Source organism: Arabidopsis lyrata (genome assembly GCF_000004255.2).
Source record: "Arabidopsis lyrata subsp. lyrata unplaced genomic scaffold ARALYscaffold_5, whole genome shotgun sequence".
NCBI lineage: Eukaryota > Viridiplantae > Streptophyta > Magnoliopsida > Brassicales > Brassicaceae > Arabidopsis > Arabidopsis lyrata.
This window is the reverse complement of record NW_003302551.1, coordinates 11799039-11816294: the sequence shown is the minus strand read 5'-3', so window position 1 is coordinate 11816294 and position 17256 is coordinate 11799039. Positions and strand designations below refer to the sequence as shown.

Below are 17256 nucleotides of genomic sequence, written 5' to 3'. Positions count from 1 at the left end.
ACCCGTAATTAAAGCAGTATATAAATATTGATTCAAATTCGTCCGCCATATAAATCCTTTCCGAAATATAACCCGTTCCATAATTTCTTAACCCGTCCCGTGGTTTGTTTTTATTTTAAAATTTAATGATTATTTATTATATATAAAAGTTTACAAATCATATCGTTCTCTAAAATATTTATATTTTAATAAACTAAAGATTTAATATGTATTAAAGCGGCATGTTATTGATATTTTAAAATTTTATAAATATTGTTATTAAGTAACATTATACCACGGGGTAATTTTTGGTTTTATACAATCTTTTCTAAATGAGACTGATTTAATATGTCTAATATATGTGGTATTAAAAAAAAAAGATTTAATCCGTATTGAAGCGGCGGATTAATGATATTTTAATTTTTTATTATTGTTGATTCAAAAACCCGTCCCGCCAAACCCGTCCCGCCAAAAAACTCATTTATTTTATTAATGTTCTTATTTATGATATGATTCTGAATCATTGTCTAAATATTTTAATTGATGTAGAACGTTGAACACACACTTTCGTCAATTGGATAATATATGTCCGGTTTATAAATTTCGAATCACAGTATATGCAGAAAAAAAAATTGATTTTTTTTTTACTTTATGTATTATATGATGATTCGAAACAGTTAAAAACAAATCAAACAAAGATGATAGGAGAATCATAATTATAAATCTTAATCAAATCTTCTAAATATCTAAATTATTAAATATGGAATATCCGGTGTATGAGTTGGGTTAAATATAATCCGACCCAACAAATTTTTTGTGAAGGAACGGGTCGGGTATCCGATATACCCGGAAGCATTTTTACCCACCGTCACCAAAGTGTTGCAAAAATACTAGTATAGACTAGTATAGATATATATAAAGTTGAAAACATGCAGAAGATATAATAGGTGAATTGCATCTTATTAGACATCATTTGCAAACTCTCACTCAGCTTTGCTTCTCTTCTATGCTCCTAAACTTGCTATTGACATTTATACACTTCTAATGGGTCGGTTTATTCTGACTCGGACCCTCTCTTTCTTCTTCATCTCACCAAAGATCTTTCTCAACGACGTACTTTGCAAAGATCCAAAAAACTAAATACATTATGTTTTAAGTTAATTTTATTTTTTATGTAGACATTTTATTTTATTTTGAAAACATACATTTTGTGATACACCATGCTTGAATCAATTCTTTAGAATTCAGAATCACTAAACACTGCTTACAACACAAGCGGACTTTGTATTAAACTTCCATTATCTTTTCATATCTTGAACTTCAACAAAATTCACAAAGCGGAATTTTAGCTTTCTTTGCAGAGAGAAAAAGATTGATCTAATCTAACTTAAGCTATGTCTCAAATGTCAAAAGCAATCTACTTCCAATTAACAAAACAATGACAAGAGTTTTGGTACAGTGCTTGAGATTGTTTCCTTGAAATTAAGTATTGCAAAACATTCTCCATGGTACAAAGTACATTATTCTATCTTCAAGTTCAACAAAAAATCAAAACATGTTCTCAGTCTAGAATTGCAGAGAGACACAATATTATTTTAGTTATATCTTGTGCAATAATGAACTTAATTCAATGCTTCATAAATATTGAAAATTTATGCTTATGCTAGAGAGGATAGTGTTAAAACTTAAAACTATTACTTGCATATTGAAGACAACCGTTTGAGCACCATGAATCGATCCAACGAGAGGATCATAGTTATACGAGTCGAACCGTGTTGTCTTGGGATATATCCTCAAAAGATTCCACTGCGTGAACTTTACTAAATCAGGTCCACGAGTTTTAGCCAAAGTCTCAAGCCACTGCTCACTCATGCTTAACCGTATGTCTCGGTTAGGATCTCCATTTAAGCAGTTCTTCAACCCTCCTTTGTGGTTCCCAACGTGAATCGAGATTAAGTCTCTGTATTCGATCGCTGCACTCTCCTCATCTTTTTCTTGAACCAGTTCTTCTGCATCTGTCACAACACAAGACTCTAAAAAAAAATCAAGATACACTAATGGTTATTTTAACTCTGTTTTTTTTTTTTTGCTTTAGCTCTAATAAATTCATCCGTTGTTGAACCTTGAGAGATTTGGGTTTGAAGATACTCTTTTGGTGGCTTTGTTGAGATTAAGCTCGTAATCTTTAAAATGCTGAGCTGTAATATTGAAAATGCTGAGCTGTATTATTTAAAATGTTTTGATTGGAGTTCGTTTTTAATGATTTGTCACATCCAGGAAAGTTGAAAAAGTTGATGTGTCAGATCAGGAGAGAAACCTAGTGTTTTTATTGTATTGATTAGAGAAATATTCAAGCTAGTTGTTTCCAATATTTTTTAGGATATTGCCACTAGATTTAAAAAAAAAAAAAAACTGAGGGTCTAAACTTTAAACGGTAAATATTAGAGAAATTAGTTGAATAAAGATGAAGATGAATAAAATTTTACGTGTTTGTAATTTACTTAAGACTCTTAAATAATTCAGGAAAATAAAATGATACACAAAAAAAAAACTTTTAGAAGCATATGATATAATTAATAAAAAATAAAAAAAAATTTCAATTAAATTTTCTAAAACAAAGATTTTGCGCTTACTAATAATGATGTGACATGTGTCTCAAAAACATTTTCAAAGATAAGAGTTGAGATCTTCGCGATATGTTTTCCGGAATGATCAGTATACGACTGATGTACAACGGACAATCTCATATAATAAAACTTATGAAAGCTAAACTTTAAAGTTAAATTCTGAATAGTTTTGACGGACGAACCATTGTCCCGAATCAATAAAAGCAGGCTATGCATTATGTTTGATGTCCATATCCATATTATCAACATCTTAGAATGCTTTTCCGATCAAAAAGATGTATAATCCTCTTTTCCGATCATGACATGTGGTATTTTCTCTTCCAAAGTATTTATTAGAATATCCCACATTGCTTGGGATTAAGGTATTTGGGCAATATATATAAGATGTGGCAATCCTTTACTCTTGAACTAGCTTTTGGGTTAAGTTAGACCACATTCCTAATATTGTATCAGAGTCCAAGATTGGCCCAACAAGCAAATTTCCCATAAAAATGGTTTTACACCTATGTGACCCATATAAGTGGCATGTCTTGTTGTATTTCCGAGATGTTGGGCTTGGGTTGTTTCCCGTTGGACCGTTTCTCACCCACATCTCGAGGAGGCCTATTAGAATATCCCACATTGCTTGAAATTAAGATCTTTGGGCAATATATATAAGATGTGGCAATTCTTAACTCTTGAACTAGCTTTTGGGTTAAGTTAGACCATATTTCTAATAGTATTCCATCAAACAATATATTGGATCTCAAATTGTATTGACCAAAACTCAGAATTCTAACATGTCCTCGAAAACCCTACTTCTATCTAGTCGTGTTGGTATATTCTAAATTGAGCGTTTGGGAGGTAAAAACTTATTTTTGTCCACTTGACGATAGGATATAGTATATTTTTTAAATGTCCACTTCTCTTAAAACATTTTGTAACTATGTCCCCCATTATTCAATGTACAATAAAACAAATCATTGCTTTTAGATGTGGCCACTAACCACTTTCACTAACAATCAAAGATTAAATTTGGTGCTAAAGTGTTGTGTACCATTGATTATCCATATAAATTATATTATAATATCTCTCTACATAACACAAATATATTATTGCAAACCCAATGTTTACCTTGTTATCTATTACATGTAGCCAAATTTTATTTTATTTTTCAAGTTAAACGTTCTTAATTTCTGTCGATAGTTGCATATAGCCTAGTGTTAAGACATAAGTTGATATCTTGAACATCCATGGTTCGACCTTGTCATCAATTCTATATAGAATGGTCCAAAGTGAGAACCTCCCAAACATAAATTTTTGATCAAATAAACTATTCAAAACGAGAATGCTGGATGATAATAGATTTTTCTAAACTAGCTAAAATATAGAGTCGGTCTTGTAGGTATAGAGTTGTGCAGAATCGATCCAATGATTGGCTGATATATTTTTGTTTGATTTATTAATCTCTCATATTATATCTTTTTTTGAATATGTTAAAATGTAAAAATCAGAATGTAGAGACAAACACAATTCCACAAGATTTGGATTCTCAAAACCTTTTACTACAAATCTTTTAATGATCTTAGTGATTCACATATTAAACTCAACATCAAAACAACCATTGACTTGACTTTAATGATCTTAGTTAACACACTTTGATGACTTAGACTTAGTCATGTCAGCTTCAACTTCCAATGGTGAACGAAACTGAAAGCATTATTTGTTTCGATTTTCACTCGACAAAGATTGACTCTTAGAATACCGAAAGGCCAATTTTTATAGTTTAAAGGTGATGACCCAGGACATTATGGGTATGGTCAATGCTTTGGTCCTCCTCACTAGTCACTATAACAACCATATCTTGATATTTCTAACAGTTTCACATAAACTGGTTTTGGTGATAAGAACAATTCGCACACTTTGATAAAAATAATATATCTATGTATATATGTGTAAATACACAACGTCGTTAGATCAACGGTCCATATCAGTTAGAGTCATCCGTTTTTAAAACCGAATTTTAACATCTAATTATGACTAGTTTTGAAATTCGTCTGTTAGTAAATTTACATATTATTAATAAGAATTTTACTTTAAATCTGATATTATAAATCATTACAACTTTATACATGGTCTTGATATAATAGTAAGTGACAAATACAAGTTGGAAAAAAATTACAAATAAAGCTTGAAGTTGATTGTCGTATACTTAATTGTTTTCCCTTCCAGTATGCAGAGCCGGCCGTAATGTTTTGTTTCCTAAAGCAAACCTAAAATATTAAGCCCATTAACAAGCATACTTATTAAATACTCCAAGGACTCGAACCCAAGACCAACCAGTTCTTGATCCTTGATCAAATCCACACGCTCTTTTGGTTAATTATATATAACCAAAGACTCTGAGAAACATAAAGAAAACTGAATCCTTGAGGCTTTGAGCCTTTGAGAATGCTTAGACTCTGTCCCAAATTTTATTGTTTAGTTATATGTTCAAATCTTTTAAGTAACTTTACAAAAAAATACAAGCAAAAGTTTTCTACGGTTGTTAGAGTGGGAGAATCCGAAGCAAGCTTATTCTAGCTCTAGTAGAGTTTACTAAAAGAGATAAAATAGATTGGAAATTGAATACATCATGAAAATTCTATTGTGCAAGAAATGTTAAAGAGAAAAGAGATTACATTGTCACCAAAAATACAAATGAATTTTCTTAGAAAAATTTCATATAAGATGGAGAGATACTTCTCTTCTTCTCATTAGACGAATTTATATGTGAATCTATTTTGATGAAAACCCGCCACGTGGGCTAATGAGCTATTTTCTTCTCAATGATTGGGCTGCTCTAATAGTTACACCAAAATCTTATTATATCATATGTGGGAGGTCTTGCACTTCGCAGGTCGACCACCGTAAACACCTTTAGTAGCAAGAAAATCAGATTTCTATAGACCATGAGGGTTAGTGTGACGTTCGGTTTGAGATTCTCTCGGTAATCCAAAAAAAGAAAAAAAAAATCATATTTAAAGGTTTTTACCATATAATATTTTCGAATCAACAATATCCATCGTTAGCTAAAGCTAATCAACATTACGATCATTTTACTTCCTCGGAAATGTTTTGGTAACGTTTTGGTGACCAAGTTTTGTTGGAGAGTCTGCAACATGTAATGCATGTGGGAAGATGAGTGAGCTCTCACGCCTATAATAAAAACCTATTAGGAGAAAGTAAAATGGCTCACGGTTATAAAAAGCCCAACCCAACTTACAGTTAGCCCAAATACAGAATTTGATGTACGTTGAGATTTATCAGTGAGGTAGTTCATGAGATTTAATAATTTCTACAGCTACATATTTTGATCTTTTAGACTGAAAGTCCGAAACCTTCGTTGATCAATCTAAGTATCTAATTAACTGTGACATCTGAACTCCTAAAATGAATATTACAGTGACCAATATAACAAATTTACACAACTACAAGTACTATTTTGAGATGTGTCATGTGTGGGAGCTAGCTAGTCTTGGTCGATAAAGGGTGTTCCATATTTGGAACCAGTGAAAAATAAACTCATTAAACGACGACCTAGAAATATGTAAACACCTATTAAAATCCTATAAAACAAAAAACCGATAAAAAACTACGTAGTATGTATATCAATTATTCAAAGACTATGATCATCAACATTAGTTTCATTTAGTGTAACTTCATCTTCTTGCTCAGCTTCATACTTTCTTATTGTCATAATAAAAATCTATCCGTTTATTTTTCATTTTTGAAATGAACTTCTATACCACAATACTAACAAGCTATATATATGTTAGGAGATCTCGGAGATTACGAGATCGACTTGAAAAGAAAGTTAACATTTGTATAATATATTCTTATTATTAAATAAGTAGATTTCCTATTATATATATGTAAAGAACTTGCTAATCAAGTTATGATATTTGTATAAATAAGCCTATTGGCTAATGAATAAAATTGAGAGAAACTATTTTACTACTAAGATTTCCTCCAAACTTATCAATATATTTCATTTAACTTTAACAATTAATAGCTTATATTTGCCTTTTCCACCTAGAGCCAACGATGTATACTCTAAGCTTCTAGAGCCAACGATGTATCAATGACAAGATATATAGCATGATTTTTTGTCTTTTATTGCAACTTTGCACACCATCAACATCAAACTATGCTAACGGGGATTGCATTGTGATTTAAAAAACTAAATTGGGTAAATATTGTATTTTTGAGAAATTTGAGACAACATTTTCATCAATTTGAATAACACAAATAGTAAGAAATATACCAAAAACGGTAATATAAATATATAAAAGAAAATATCTTTTATTACCATATTATTAATTATCTAAATTTGGTTAATTCTGTTTTTTTCAAAATTATTCAAACATATATTTACCATTTTCCAAATTTTCATAACCAATTATAAAGAAAGAAAATATTTTTTGAGAAAAACAGAAAGGATATATATTTTTAGTACATCATTTCTAATATGCCCATATGGAAAAATAATGCATCCTATCATTACATACAATGTATAGAGGCATGACAAAATCTTATTGACCACCTTATTAAGAACTTTTTTGGTGTATAGTACAGTAAGAATGATTTGCTAAAAGATTTTTTATTTATATATATAAATTAAGTTTTTATGTTATTTTTGTTTTAGTCCTTAAAACTCAATGTGAATAGTTAGCTAAACTAGAAAAGAATCTTGTTAGTCCTCAAATTGGTTTAGTTATGAGTTCACATCATATGAAAAGAATTTGTTTTAGTTATGAGTTGTACATGTTAGTCCACATTACATGTAAGTGTAACAAAACCAAATTAAAAAGATTTTCATATCTTTGAACTTAAAAAAGATGTTCATAACAAACTGTTACTTCAAAATAATCATACAATATCTAATTTGTGGTTAGATAAGACAATCAGACTCTTGCATTCATTAACGAACATGTTATATTGCGTATACTTTTAATTTAGGGGGATTGACCTGCACATTTTGGAGATAAGGGTAAAAATGCAAAAATGACAAGTTGGAGGTATTTTTTTTTGCAAAAACCCTTAAAACACGGGCCTTTTATGTGTATAAAACGAGGAGATTAGATAATAAAATACATTCCAACAACTTATAGATTGCTTTCACATTCACCAAACGTTCTACAGTCAAATTCGATTATGTCTCGTCTCAACGCACAAGAACTACATGTTTTCCATGCTCAAGATAGAGATATATTCTCTAAATTGGTCCTCAAATTCTTAAGACCTCCGGCTGAGTCACTTCTTGTCATGGCCACATGGCTTTGGCTTGAGGACTTTGGCTTTGAAAACATTTTCTCAATCATCCTCACTCTCCCAGATCCACTCATTGTGGGTCTTGCTAACGAGGCTGTCTCATGCTTTCGGTGCCTTTATTTCAGCAATCCCCCAATTGGCCGAATCCCTCTCACCGCAAAATACATGAAAAAGAATATATCACTCCAAACAATCTACAAAAATCGCTATAGTGCTATCACAGGAATCAAGAACTTCTTAACCACTGTTTGTTCCAGAATCTTTACCGACATCCTTTTACGAGTTCTTCCATCTTCTTCAATGCCTTCCTTTGACACAAGACTTCGCCAACCTCGTAGAATCCCCGGTTTCCCTCATCCGATTTTCGGAAGCATCAACGTGATGCCTATTGAAGTTGATAGAGATAATTTCTCCAACAACTTATTTTTCATCCCACATGGTCTATGGGGCTGGAACGCTAATTGCATCGCCACTGAGAATGATCGGTCCTTGTTTTTAACATTTTCTCGTGGTTATCCAGTGACTCATGCAGAGATATTTGAGCTCTTTACCAAGGAATATGGAGAAAATTGTGTTGAGGGAGTTTACATGCAGCATGACAACAAAAAATCTCCCAATGCAAACGCGAATAGGAGCTGCGGGCAACAATCATTATTCGCGAGGCTTGTCATGGACTCGGTTGCTACCGTGGACCGCGTACTCGACGGCGATCAGAGAAAAGAGCTTGAGATATACGGAAAGAACATTTGGGCTCGTAAGTACGAGAAGAGGGAGTGAGGGACAAACCTACCTAGCTAATTGATCAGAGCTAGAAGAAGATTTTATTTTTCGTTCCGATACTTTAGTGATGTTAAAGTATTTATCTTATGTTGTAGTCTAATAATTAAAAATCATATGTAAGCCCAACCACATTTGGCTGCTTCATTTTGAAGGGATTTTTAAAGATGTTATAGTTGCTAGCCATATAGAACTGGAACACGATTTAACTTAGGAATTTTATGAGAATTTCTTATCAATTCGAAGATTAAAGGCATTAGACACATGAAATTCTCAGAAAATCAGAATGCAAAAAATTTAGATAGTTAGACTATAATTAAGAACAATGATAGATGAAAAACCCAACAAATGTATCCCAAATCTAACAATCAAAGATTAACAAAACATGAATTTTCCTTTGAAATCCCTTAACCAAATAAGAAGATTAATTAGACCTAAAATCGAGAAACAAGAAAATATATTTTTAAAAGAAATCATCATAAATTTGAATTGATATAAAACCATAAGTTCATAAATCTTATCCAAAAACACCGTAGAGTGAGAGATTTGTCACTCCAAGATTACAATTACAAAACACTGTCTAAAACTAGATAGAATGCAAAATAATTAAAACGAGTCTAAAATATTTATATGTTTTTATTTGAAACCGAGTAAGAACTGTAAAGATGGATCATGAAAAAAGAAAATGGGGCAAGTCTTCATAGATCGACTGATCCAGGTTTGAGATCGATCGATCAAGGTACTTTAAACCAATAATCTATACTAGATCATATTAGAACCTCGAAAATCTTGCTCTAAAACTTGAAAGGAATCAATGAAAGTTTTTTAAACAATAAAATTTTACTTTTGGAGCAAACCAAATTACTTTTCACGGCAGCTTAAGAACAACTAATCATATTTCTTTAGACCAAATGCACTAAACTATACGAGTTTCAACTTTCATCTACGAAGATCGGTTTTTGCACCCCCAAAAGGTTGGTATTTTCCGAAGCAACTATATATAATTAAGATCCTACTTAACTACGTTTAGGAGTTCAATATACTTGAACTCGATAAAATGTGTAAGTAAACCAAGCTTCTAATCTCAACGAAAATCGCAGTTATATATAAAAAAAAAAAAAAAACGAAAATCGGTTTACACTAATCCAAACTAAACCAAGCTTCTAATCTCAACGTATCAATCAAATACAAACCAATCGTGAAACTAGTAGTCACAAATAATATTTTTTTTCTCAATTGTTTTATTTATTTATTTGCTGAATTATGTCTCACCGAGATTAGAGTTTTTTTTTTTTTTTGGATTCTTTCTAAAATTATGTGATTTCTCATTTTGTGCCTCTTCTTCTTCTTCTTCCTCAAATTAGGGTTTTTTTTTTTTTTTGTTCAGGCGAGTTTCTTTGACGAGTAGCCCTAAGATTTTAGTGATTGAGTTTCTTCGCTCTGAGAAGAGATCTAATTAGCTCTTCTTCTTCTTCTTCATCATCCTCTTGTTTCTTTCACCATGTTTTGGAAGTTGACTGCTCTCTCTGCTGCTTCACCGGTGAGTATATACAAAGTCTCTCTACACATGAATTCGGAATTGTTATCGTCCTTTTCTGAATCGATTGTTTCTTTCTGCATCTGCTTTGTTCTTACGCAAAGTGAAGATTTCTGAAATGTTTTTAGATTTCGTTTGTTATTGAACTGATTGATGAAAGATAAATTCGCTTGTCAATGATTTATGTGGAGGTTAATTGTATTCTTCTTCGAATTTGTTGTCTTCTTCTTCACACCACTGTTATTGTGTATCAATGATTTTGTCTTCCAATAGTTTCATAGTCATGGTGAAATTGTTCTTGGAAGCTGGTAATGTAGTTTAGAGAAGAGAGAAACTAAATAGGAATGATGTAGTTTGCGGCGAGTGTGCAGTTTTTATCCGTTTTAGTTTTCTTATGTTGAAGTTGCGATTGACAGGTCGAATCGATATTAGACAAGGAAGATTTCACTTTGGAAGAACTATTGGATGAGGAAGACATAATCCAAGAATGCAGAGCTTTGAACAGCCGGCTCATAAATTTGTAATTCATTTTAGGCGTCCTTCTATTTTAACCTTGTTGTAGTTTATGTGTAGGATTTGTTATGTTTTTAGTTTGTACAATGACATGTGTCTTCTCTTTATATTAACCATTCCTTAAAAAGATTGAAGAGGATATGCAAGTCAGCAGATATTGCACGAAAAGTAGATAGAATCACTGCATACTTCCTTATGTTTTCTTTGCAGGACCATTCTGGTATATTATGGAAGTTTTTAGTTTCTCATAGTAGTAGCAAGAGTTGCAATGTTGGCCTTTTATGCTTTTATTTTGTATGCTCATTTGCAGTCTGAGAGAAAGAGCCCAAGTGGAACAGTTGTTACGTTTTATTGTTGAAGAATCTCCTGAAGATGCTGATAGCAAGCGTGCTTTCAAGTATGTGCATTGTGGTTTGTTAGAGATAACTTCCCTTGCTTTTGCTGATTAACTTTTATCCAGATGTTTAGTTTACCTGATTTAGAATATTTCTGGGAACTTTCATGAACCTAAGATTGATTTAACTTTAAAGCATGTTTTTCTTTTAGGTTTCCTTTCATCTCCTCTGAAGTCTTGACCTGTGAAATTGATGTTATTCTTAAGACTTTGGTGGACGAGGAGGAGGTATTATACTAATTTTCTTCTTCCTTTATTATGGTGAATGCAGATTTGTTATTTTGAGTTTGATGTTTCTTTTCCTTTGGTCTCATTTAATGGTTTATACTTCTGTTGCAGCTAATGAACCTACTTTTCTCCTTTTTGGAACCCAACCGTTCCCACAGTGTAATGCTAGCTGGGTATTTCAGCAAGGTAATGTTTTCATTGTTCAATTTCAATAGTTCATTTTAGAATTTTAGTTCTTAACACTTTTTAGATATTTATGTCTCCACATGTTTGTTACATACCAACAATGTATCTTGTCTCTTTATGGAATAGGTTGTCATATGCCTCATGTTGAGGAAGACGGTCCCGCTGATGAACTATGTAAAAGTGAGTTCTATTTGGATGTTATTCGAAAATCTTGCAATAGCACGGAAATCATGCGAAGATCTGATTGAAAATAGAATTTGTGTAGCAGAAAGCATATTAAGTTGGATGTTCCCTGTCCTTGTAATTTTCTGTGCTCAAGAAATTCTTCTTCGACCTACTGTTAATGATAGTTATACTAAGTCGATATAAATTACATTGTGGCTTAGGTAGAAAATCCTTGAATAGTTCGGCATATCATTGAGATGCACATTTCTTTGATACTTGTTACTTTGTGAATTATGTGTGTGAAGTCAATATAAATGTGGCAAATAATGTTTTAAAATACCATATACAGGCTCATCAGAATGTTTTCCAGCAACTGGTTGATTTGATAGGGATCACGTCCATTATGGAGGTAAACCGTCCCTTTCTTATCCTTTCATTTGATTCTGGTAATCACTTTTAAGCTTATGTTCATGTGATTTATGTAGGTTCTTATCCGGTTGGTTGGTGCGGATGATCATGTGTATCCCAACCACCTAGATGTGATGCAATGGTTAGCTGATAGCAATCTGCTTGAAATGATTGTTGATAAGCTTAGCCCATCAGTGAGTATAATCTGTTAAACTGTGTATCCCTTCGTTTTGCTGCAACTTATTGGAATTTAGGAAGCATGGGCATTTTGAGCTACTTCTGATTTCTTCTCTTTATTATTATTTTAATATTGAGTGGGATCTGTTGATTCTTCATGTCGCTGCTACTCCAGAGCTATTGAAAAAGCACATTGTTTTACCTTTATAAGACAATAGAGAATAGTTGGAAAGACTCTCCTGCATTTGCACATCTCTGTTTTATTCTTGATGCGGTTGTTGATTTCCTACTTCCAAATTCCTAAACGCGGTATAGAGAAACTTCTCTGCATGTGTGGTTGTTGTTTCGGTCAAACAACAAGACTTGCATTTTCTAATTTTGATTAGTTTGAATATGAATATTCTCAGAGTTTTGTTTTTCATTTACTGTTTGGATCAGAACTCTCTTGAAGTTCATGCAAATGCTGCTGAAACACTGTGCACTATCGCTCAAAATGCACCGTCACCGTTGGCTACCAAACTCTCTAGTTCAAGGTTTGTAGGATGTCTTGTTCTCTTAAATATGCTGAAACTTTTGTAGTATTTTTGATGATTCAGTGACCTTTTTGTTTGCAGTTTTGTTGGAAGGATATTTGGTCATGCTTTCGAAGATCCCCAGTCCAAATCTAGCCTTGTCCACACACTTTCAGTGTGCATTTCGTTGTTGAGCCCAAGAAGATCTGTAGTTTCTTCCCCCTTTATGTATTCATTCAGGGGCCAACAAATCTTCGAGTCTCCAATTTCTGTGAATCCGGAGACTATTGCCACCATGCTGCCTAGACTTGGTTAGTCTAACAAATATGACCCTTTGTGTTCTGTACATGAGTTCATATTCGTTCCTGGTTTTCCTGCTGAATATTTTTCATCATAACATTTCTATTAGTCTTTTTCTGATTGCTCGGATCCGATACTATTTTGGTTCATCCTAACATCTACTAACGAGTAACGTCTCATACTGTTCCTAGTGACAAGAAATGTTTGCAAAACAATGATAATCTTCTCTTTTTGTTCGCAACAATGATATAATCTTCTACTTTATTATTTCATTACTGTATTTTCGTGCTTCATTCCACTTCTTAATAGTCGCATCGGCGTATATTCTTTCATCTTTCTAGCTAGATATATCTGAGCTCTCATTCTTGTTTAACATATATTTTAAAATTTGACTCAACTTCTTATGTGCTTGGACCACTTGAATTTCCTATATGGCTTTCATCTGTGGTGCAGGTGACTTTGTCGCACTTTTAATTGTGACCTCTGATGAAAAGATTTTACCTACAACCTATGGGCAGTTGAGGCCTCCTCTTGGCAGTCATCGGCTGAAGGTTAGGTTTCATTGTGAAATTTTAGTTATTGTCAACTGGAAGATGGTTTAGTCATAAGATGGATCTCTTGTGTGTGTTTTCTGTTGTGTAATATTTTCCTGATTTCGTTTTTATTGCTGATGGCTTGTCTTAGATTGTGGAGTTCATTGCTGTCTTGCTGAAAACTCGGAGTGAAGCGACAGGAAAAGAACTAGCCAGCTCAGGAGCTATTAGAAGAGTCCTTGATCTGTTTTTTGAGTAAATACTTCTCCCTTTATCGATTACAAAATTTTAAATTGTTCTGTATTTCTGCACGTCTCTTATGTTTTGCTTGGCTTAATTCATCTTTTAATTGTTCATTCCAACTATGCAGGTACCCGTATAATAATGCACTGCACCACCAGGTGGAGAGTATAATAGTATCGTGTTTGGAAAGCAAAAACGATGAGATTGTTGACCATCTTCTCCGAGAGTGTGATTTGATTGGAAAAATTATTAAAACAGAGAAACAGCCAATTCTTTCTGGTGATAAGCAGGTATGAATTGTTTCGCACATGCATATTGGTTTCCCCAATTCCGTGAGACAAATGTGGAACATCATATTGTGTGGTTGAAGCAATTATATTATACCTCTTTTTTTTTATCAGATTCAAAAATGACCCGTTGTATCCACTTTTCCACTTTTCTAAAGGATAAGATAGATGTACTGAGCTATAGATTAACTGATTCTGCTTTCATGCAGCCAACATTAGCTGCTGCTGGAAAGCAGGCTCCACGGGTGGGAAATATTGGTCATATCTCAAGAATTTCAAACAAGCTTGTTCAGCTGTCCACTAACAGTAACCAGATAAAGACTTTACTTGAGGTTCGTTTTCCAGAAACAGTAACGTTTTATTGTAACAATGATTGCAGAATTACTGTTAACTGCAGTATACCATCTTTCTACATATATCGATTTGAGTTGTGATAATTGGTGTGAGTGAATATCTATTTTCTTGTATCTATTGCACCACTCTGTTCTGTACTCGTGAAAGTAAACCAGTTTAAATTACTTTGTATTCCCTCTATAATGAAATGTCCCATGTCTAACTATCTTTCTTTCTAATTTTTAGGCATCCTTTTACGTCTGATCTTGTGTACAAATAGTTGCATTTTGTTTGGTACATACAACATTCTGATGCGTTGTGTTTTTCTTTTCTAGGAAAATAACGATTGGGGTGAGTGGGAAGCGAATACGTTGCATGATCGAAATGCAGTTGAGAATGTGTATCGCTGGGTTTGCGGGTATGTCTTTTAATCAAACATTTATGGCTTCTTGTCACACCTATTGATGCAACTACAGTGATGCATTTACAATATCAGTATTTACTTGCTAGGTTCTCTTAGTAAACTTGGTCCAAAAACATTTGGGTTTGAAAAATAGATGGCACAGTATCTAATTGTGCGAGTACTGAGTCTCTTGATAATAATTTATTTGATTTGGCATGCAGACGCCCGACTGCATTACATGATAGAACTAGGGACAGTGACGATGATGAAGTTCATGATAGGGATTATGACCTTGCTGGGTTAGCTAATAACTTGAACCAGTTCAGATACAACATGCAAGAGAACAATGGTGCTGGAGAGGTAGTTCTTAGTCTCTCTGATCGTATCTCTTAAAATTTTGGCTGAATCTAAATTCCATGTTTCTGGTTCCAGGATCATGGTTCCAATGACAGAGATGAAGAGGTATTCATTATAGTTATATGATGTTCTACGTTTAAAGAAATCACTGTCTATGATAGGCCTGACTTTAACATATTCTGTAGGATGTCTATTTTGATGATGAATCTGCTGAAGTTGTTATATCATCTCTAAGGCTTGGTGATGAACAGGCAAAGTAAGCTTCCAAATCTAATTTATCCAATCCATGTACCAGATAGAAAAGAACAACGGGTTCTAAAACCAATGAAATGGTTTTTTCTTGATGCAGCAATTTATTCACAAACTCGAACTGGTTCACGTTCCAAGGAGATGAATTGGGCGAAAACACAGGAACAGGAGCGATATCTTCAGAGGAAGCAATGGAAGATGTAAGCTTGAATGAAACTTCCGGTGGTGGAGATGAAGAAGATGAAGACTGTTTGATTACAGAAAGCAAGAACCCTTTTGTTGACTCAGCTGCAGCCACAGCCTCAACCTCAGAAGCAGTCTCTGTAGACGCTGATATCGAGATTGACGAAGATGTGGGTACAGATGAATTGTCACCGGAATGGATTGAACGTGTTGATTCATCTTCATCCGTTCCACCGGTCACTACAGATCCATTCCCTGAAGATGATGTGAAGATGCCTGATGTGAGAATCCCAAACGGTTCTTCATCCTCGGAAGATGAGATTAGCCCAAGATCACCGCCTGTACCTTCATTGTTTGGAAAGGACGTTGAGTTTGTGGGAGTTGAGCCAGAAGGAACCGAAAGGGCAATGGATCAAGCTCTCAAGGAAGGCATAGTGGGAGAAGCAGGGCCGATGAAGAGGAACACCACCACAGCCTCACCGGGAAAGGAGAGCCCCGATGATAGTATGCAGGAGTACAACGACACTAACTACTGGAAGGTTGATCAGGAGGTGACTGTAGTTGAATGACGTAACACAATCGTTGTCTAAATGATTGATGACGTGGGACATCATTGTCTGAAGGATTCCCGAACAGAGACAGACAGGGAAGGGAAGGTACGTGTGAATGTACAGTACTACTAAGTCTTAAAGTCATAAGTCTAAGTCATCTTTTGTTTTTGCATATTTTACCAAGTGACTGATTTGCTCTTTTAGGTTTTTTCAAATTTGAATGCTTTCGTTATGCCTATCAAGGATTTATTTTACTCACCTTTTCTTTTTACGTTTGATTATTGGGACTCTTGTTGTAAAGACTTTCGTGAGGGTTGCACGTTGGTGGATAATAAAAACTCTGAATTAAAATGTCAACTGAAATGGGTTTTGAAGCTATCCATTACTTGTCTAAATGTCATCTTCATTAGTAAAAGAATCATATATGACGGGTATTTGTTTTCGTTAAGGGGTACCCAATTTTTTAGTAGGGTATGGATACTAAAAATCTATTACCTGAAAGGGTTGGGTCGGAAATTCAATGGTACTTGTCCTGTGTCCACTCCCAGAGCATAGAGACCAACGAAAAATAACCTAACAAACCCTTTTAGAGTTGTACTCTTGCTGCTTTCAAGTCAGTGATTAAGGGTTCTACCAACAAATTCATACCAGCTAGACCTTGCTAGAAACCATATTCTTAGGGGGTTATTACTGAATTGGGCATTTGTTGGACCAAAAATTTGAGTGAAGGGACAATTGTCTGGGCTTCGTTTTTAGGCATTTCTGGGATAGATGTAATTATTAATTTATCCCTGCTCTCTCTCTGTATCTCTAGTCATCTTCTTCTCCCGACAAAAACTTTGCTTCTCCGACCAAAACCATGCTCCAGCCACAACCCTTGATTTTTCGACCATAATTTTGTATGCTCCATCAACACCATCTCCGTAAACTCCATTAACGCCGTCACTTTCTACTCTTAAACCTATCTCTTTCTCCGACGAAACACAAAACTTCTCCTATAAATTCAATGGATTCGATTGATT

The 17256-nt window shown here is 33.8% G+C and overlaps 3 protein-coding genes across 3 annotated transcripts; 2 read left to right on the top strand and 1 right to left on the bottom strand.

Moving 5' to 3' along the window:
* Positions 1–1499: 1499 nt before the first annotated feature.
* LOC9313460 (phosphoinositide phospholipase C 1) lies at positions 1500–3228 on the bottom strand. The gene is made up of 3 exons (XM_021026172.1): positions 3108–3228; positions 1678–1994; positions 1500–1508 (listed from the first exon to the last, which is right to left on the bottom strand). The coding sequence occupies exons 1-3, from the start codon at positions 3226–3228 to the stop codon at positions 1500–1502; spliced, it is 447 nt and encodes a 148-aa protein (XP_020881831.1).
* A 4263-nt stretch (positions 3229–7491) lies between these two features.
* On the top strand, positions 7492–8835 carry LOC9313459. Its single transcript, XM_002877345.2, has one exon. The coding sequence runs from the start codon at positions 7782–7784 to the stop codon at positions 8673–8675; it is 894 nt and encodes a 297-aa protein (XP_002877391.1). The 5' UTR covers positions 7492–7781; the 3' UTR covers positions 8676–8835.
* Positions 8836–9961: 1126 nt separating this feature from the next.
* On the top strand, positions 9962–16591 carry LOC9313458 (serine/threonine-protein phosphatase 6 regulatory subunit 1). The gene is made up of 19 exons (XM_002877344.2): positions 9962–10215; positions 10629–10732; positions 11036–11122; positions 11272–11347; positions 11459–11533; positions 11660–11713; positions 12048–12107; positions 12184–12300; positions 12722–12816; positions 12898–13106; positions 13549–13646; positions 13780–13883; positions 13999–14161; positions 14368–14490; positions 14827–14909; positions 15116–15254; positions 15327–15356; positions 15437–15507; positions 15601–16591. The coding sequence occupies exons 1-19, from the start codon at positions 10177–10179 to the stop codon at positions 16250–16252; spliced, it is 2379 nt and encodes a 792-aa protein (XP_002877390.1). The 5' UTR covers positions 9962–10176; the 3' UTR covers positions 16253–16591.
* The last annotated feature ends 665 nt before the right edge of the window (positions 16592–17256 follow it).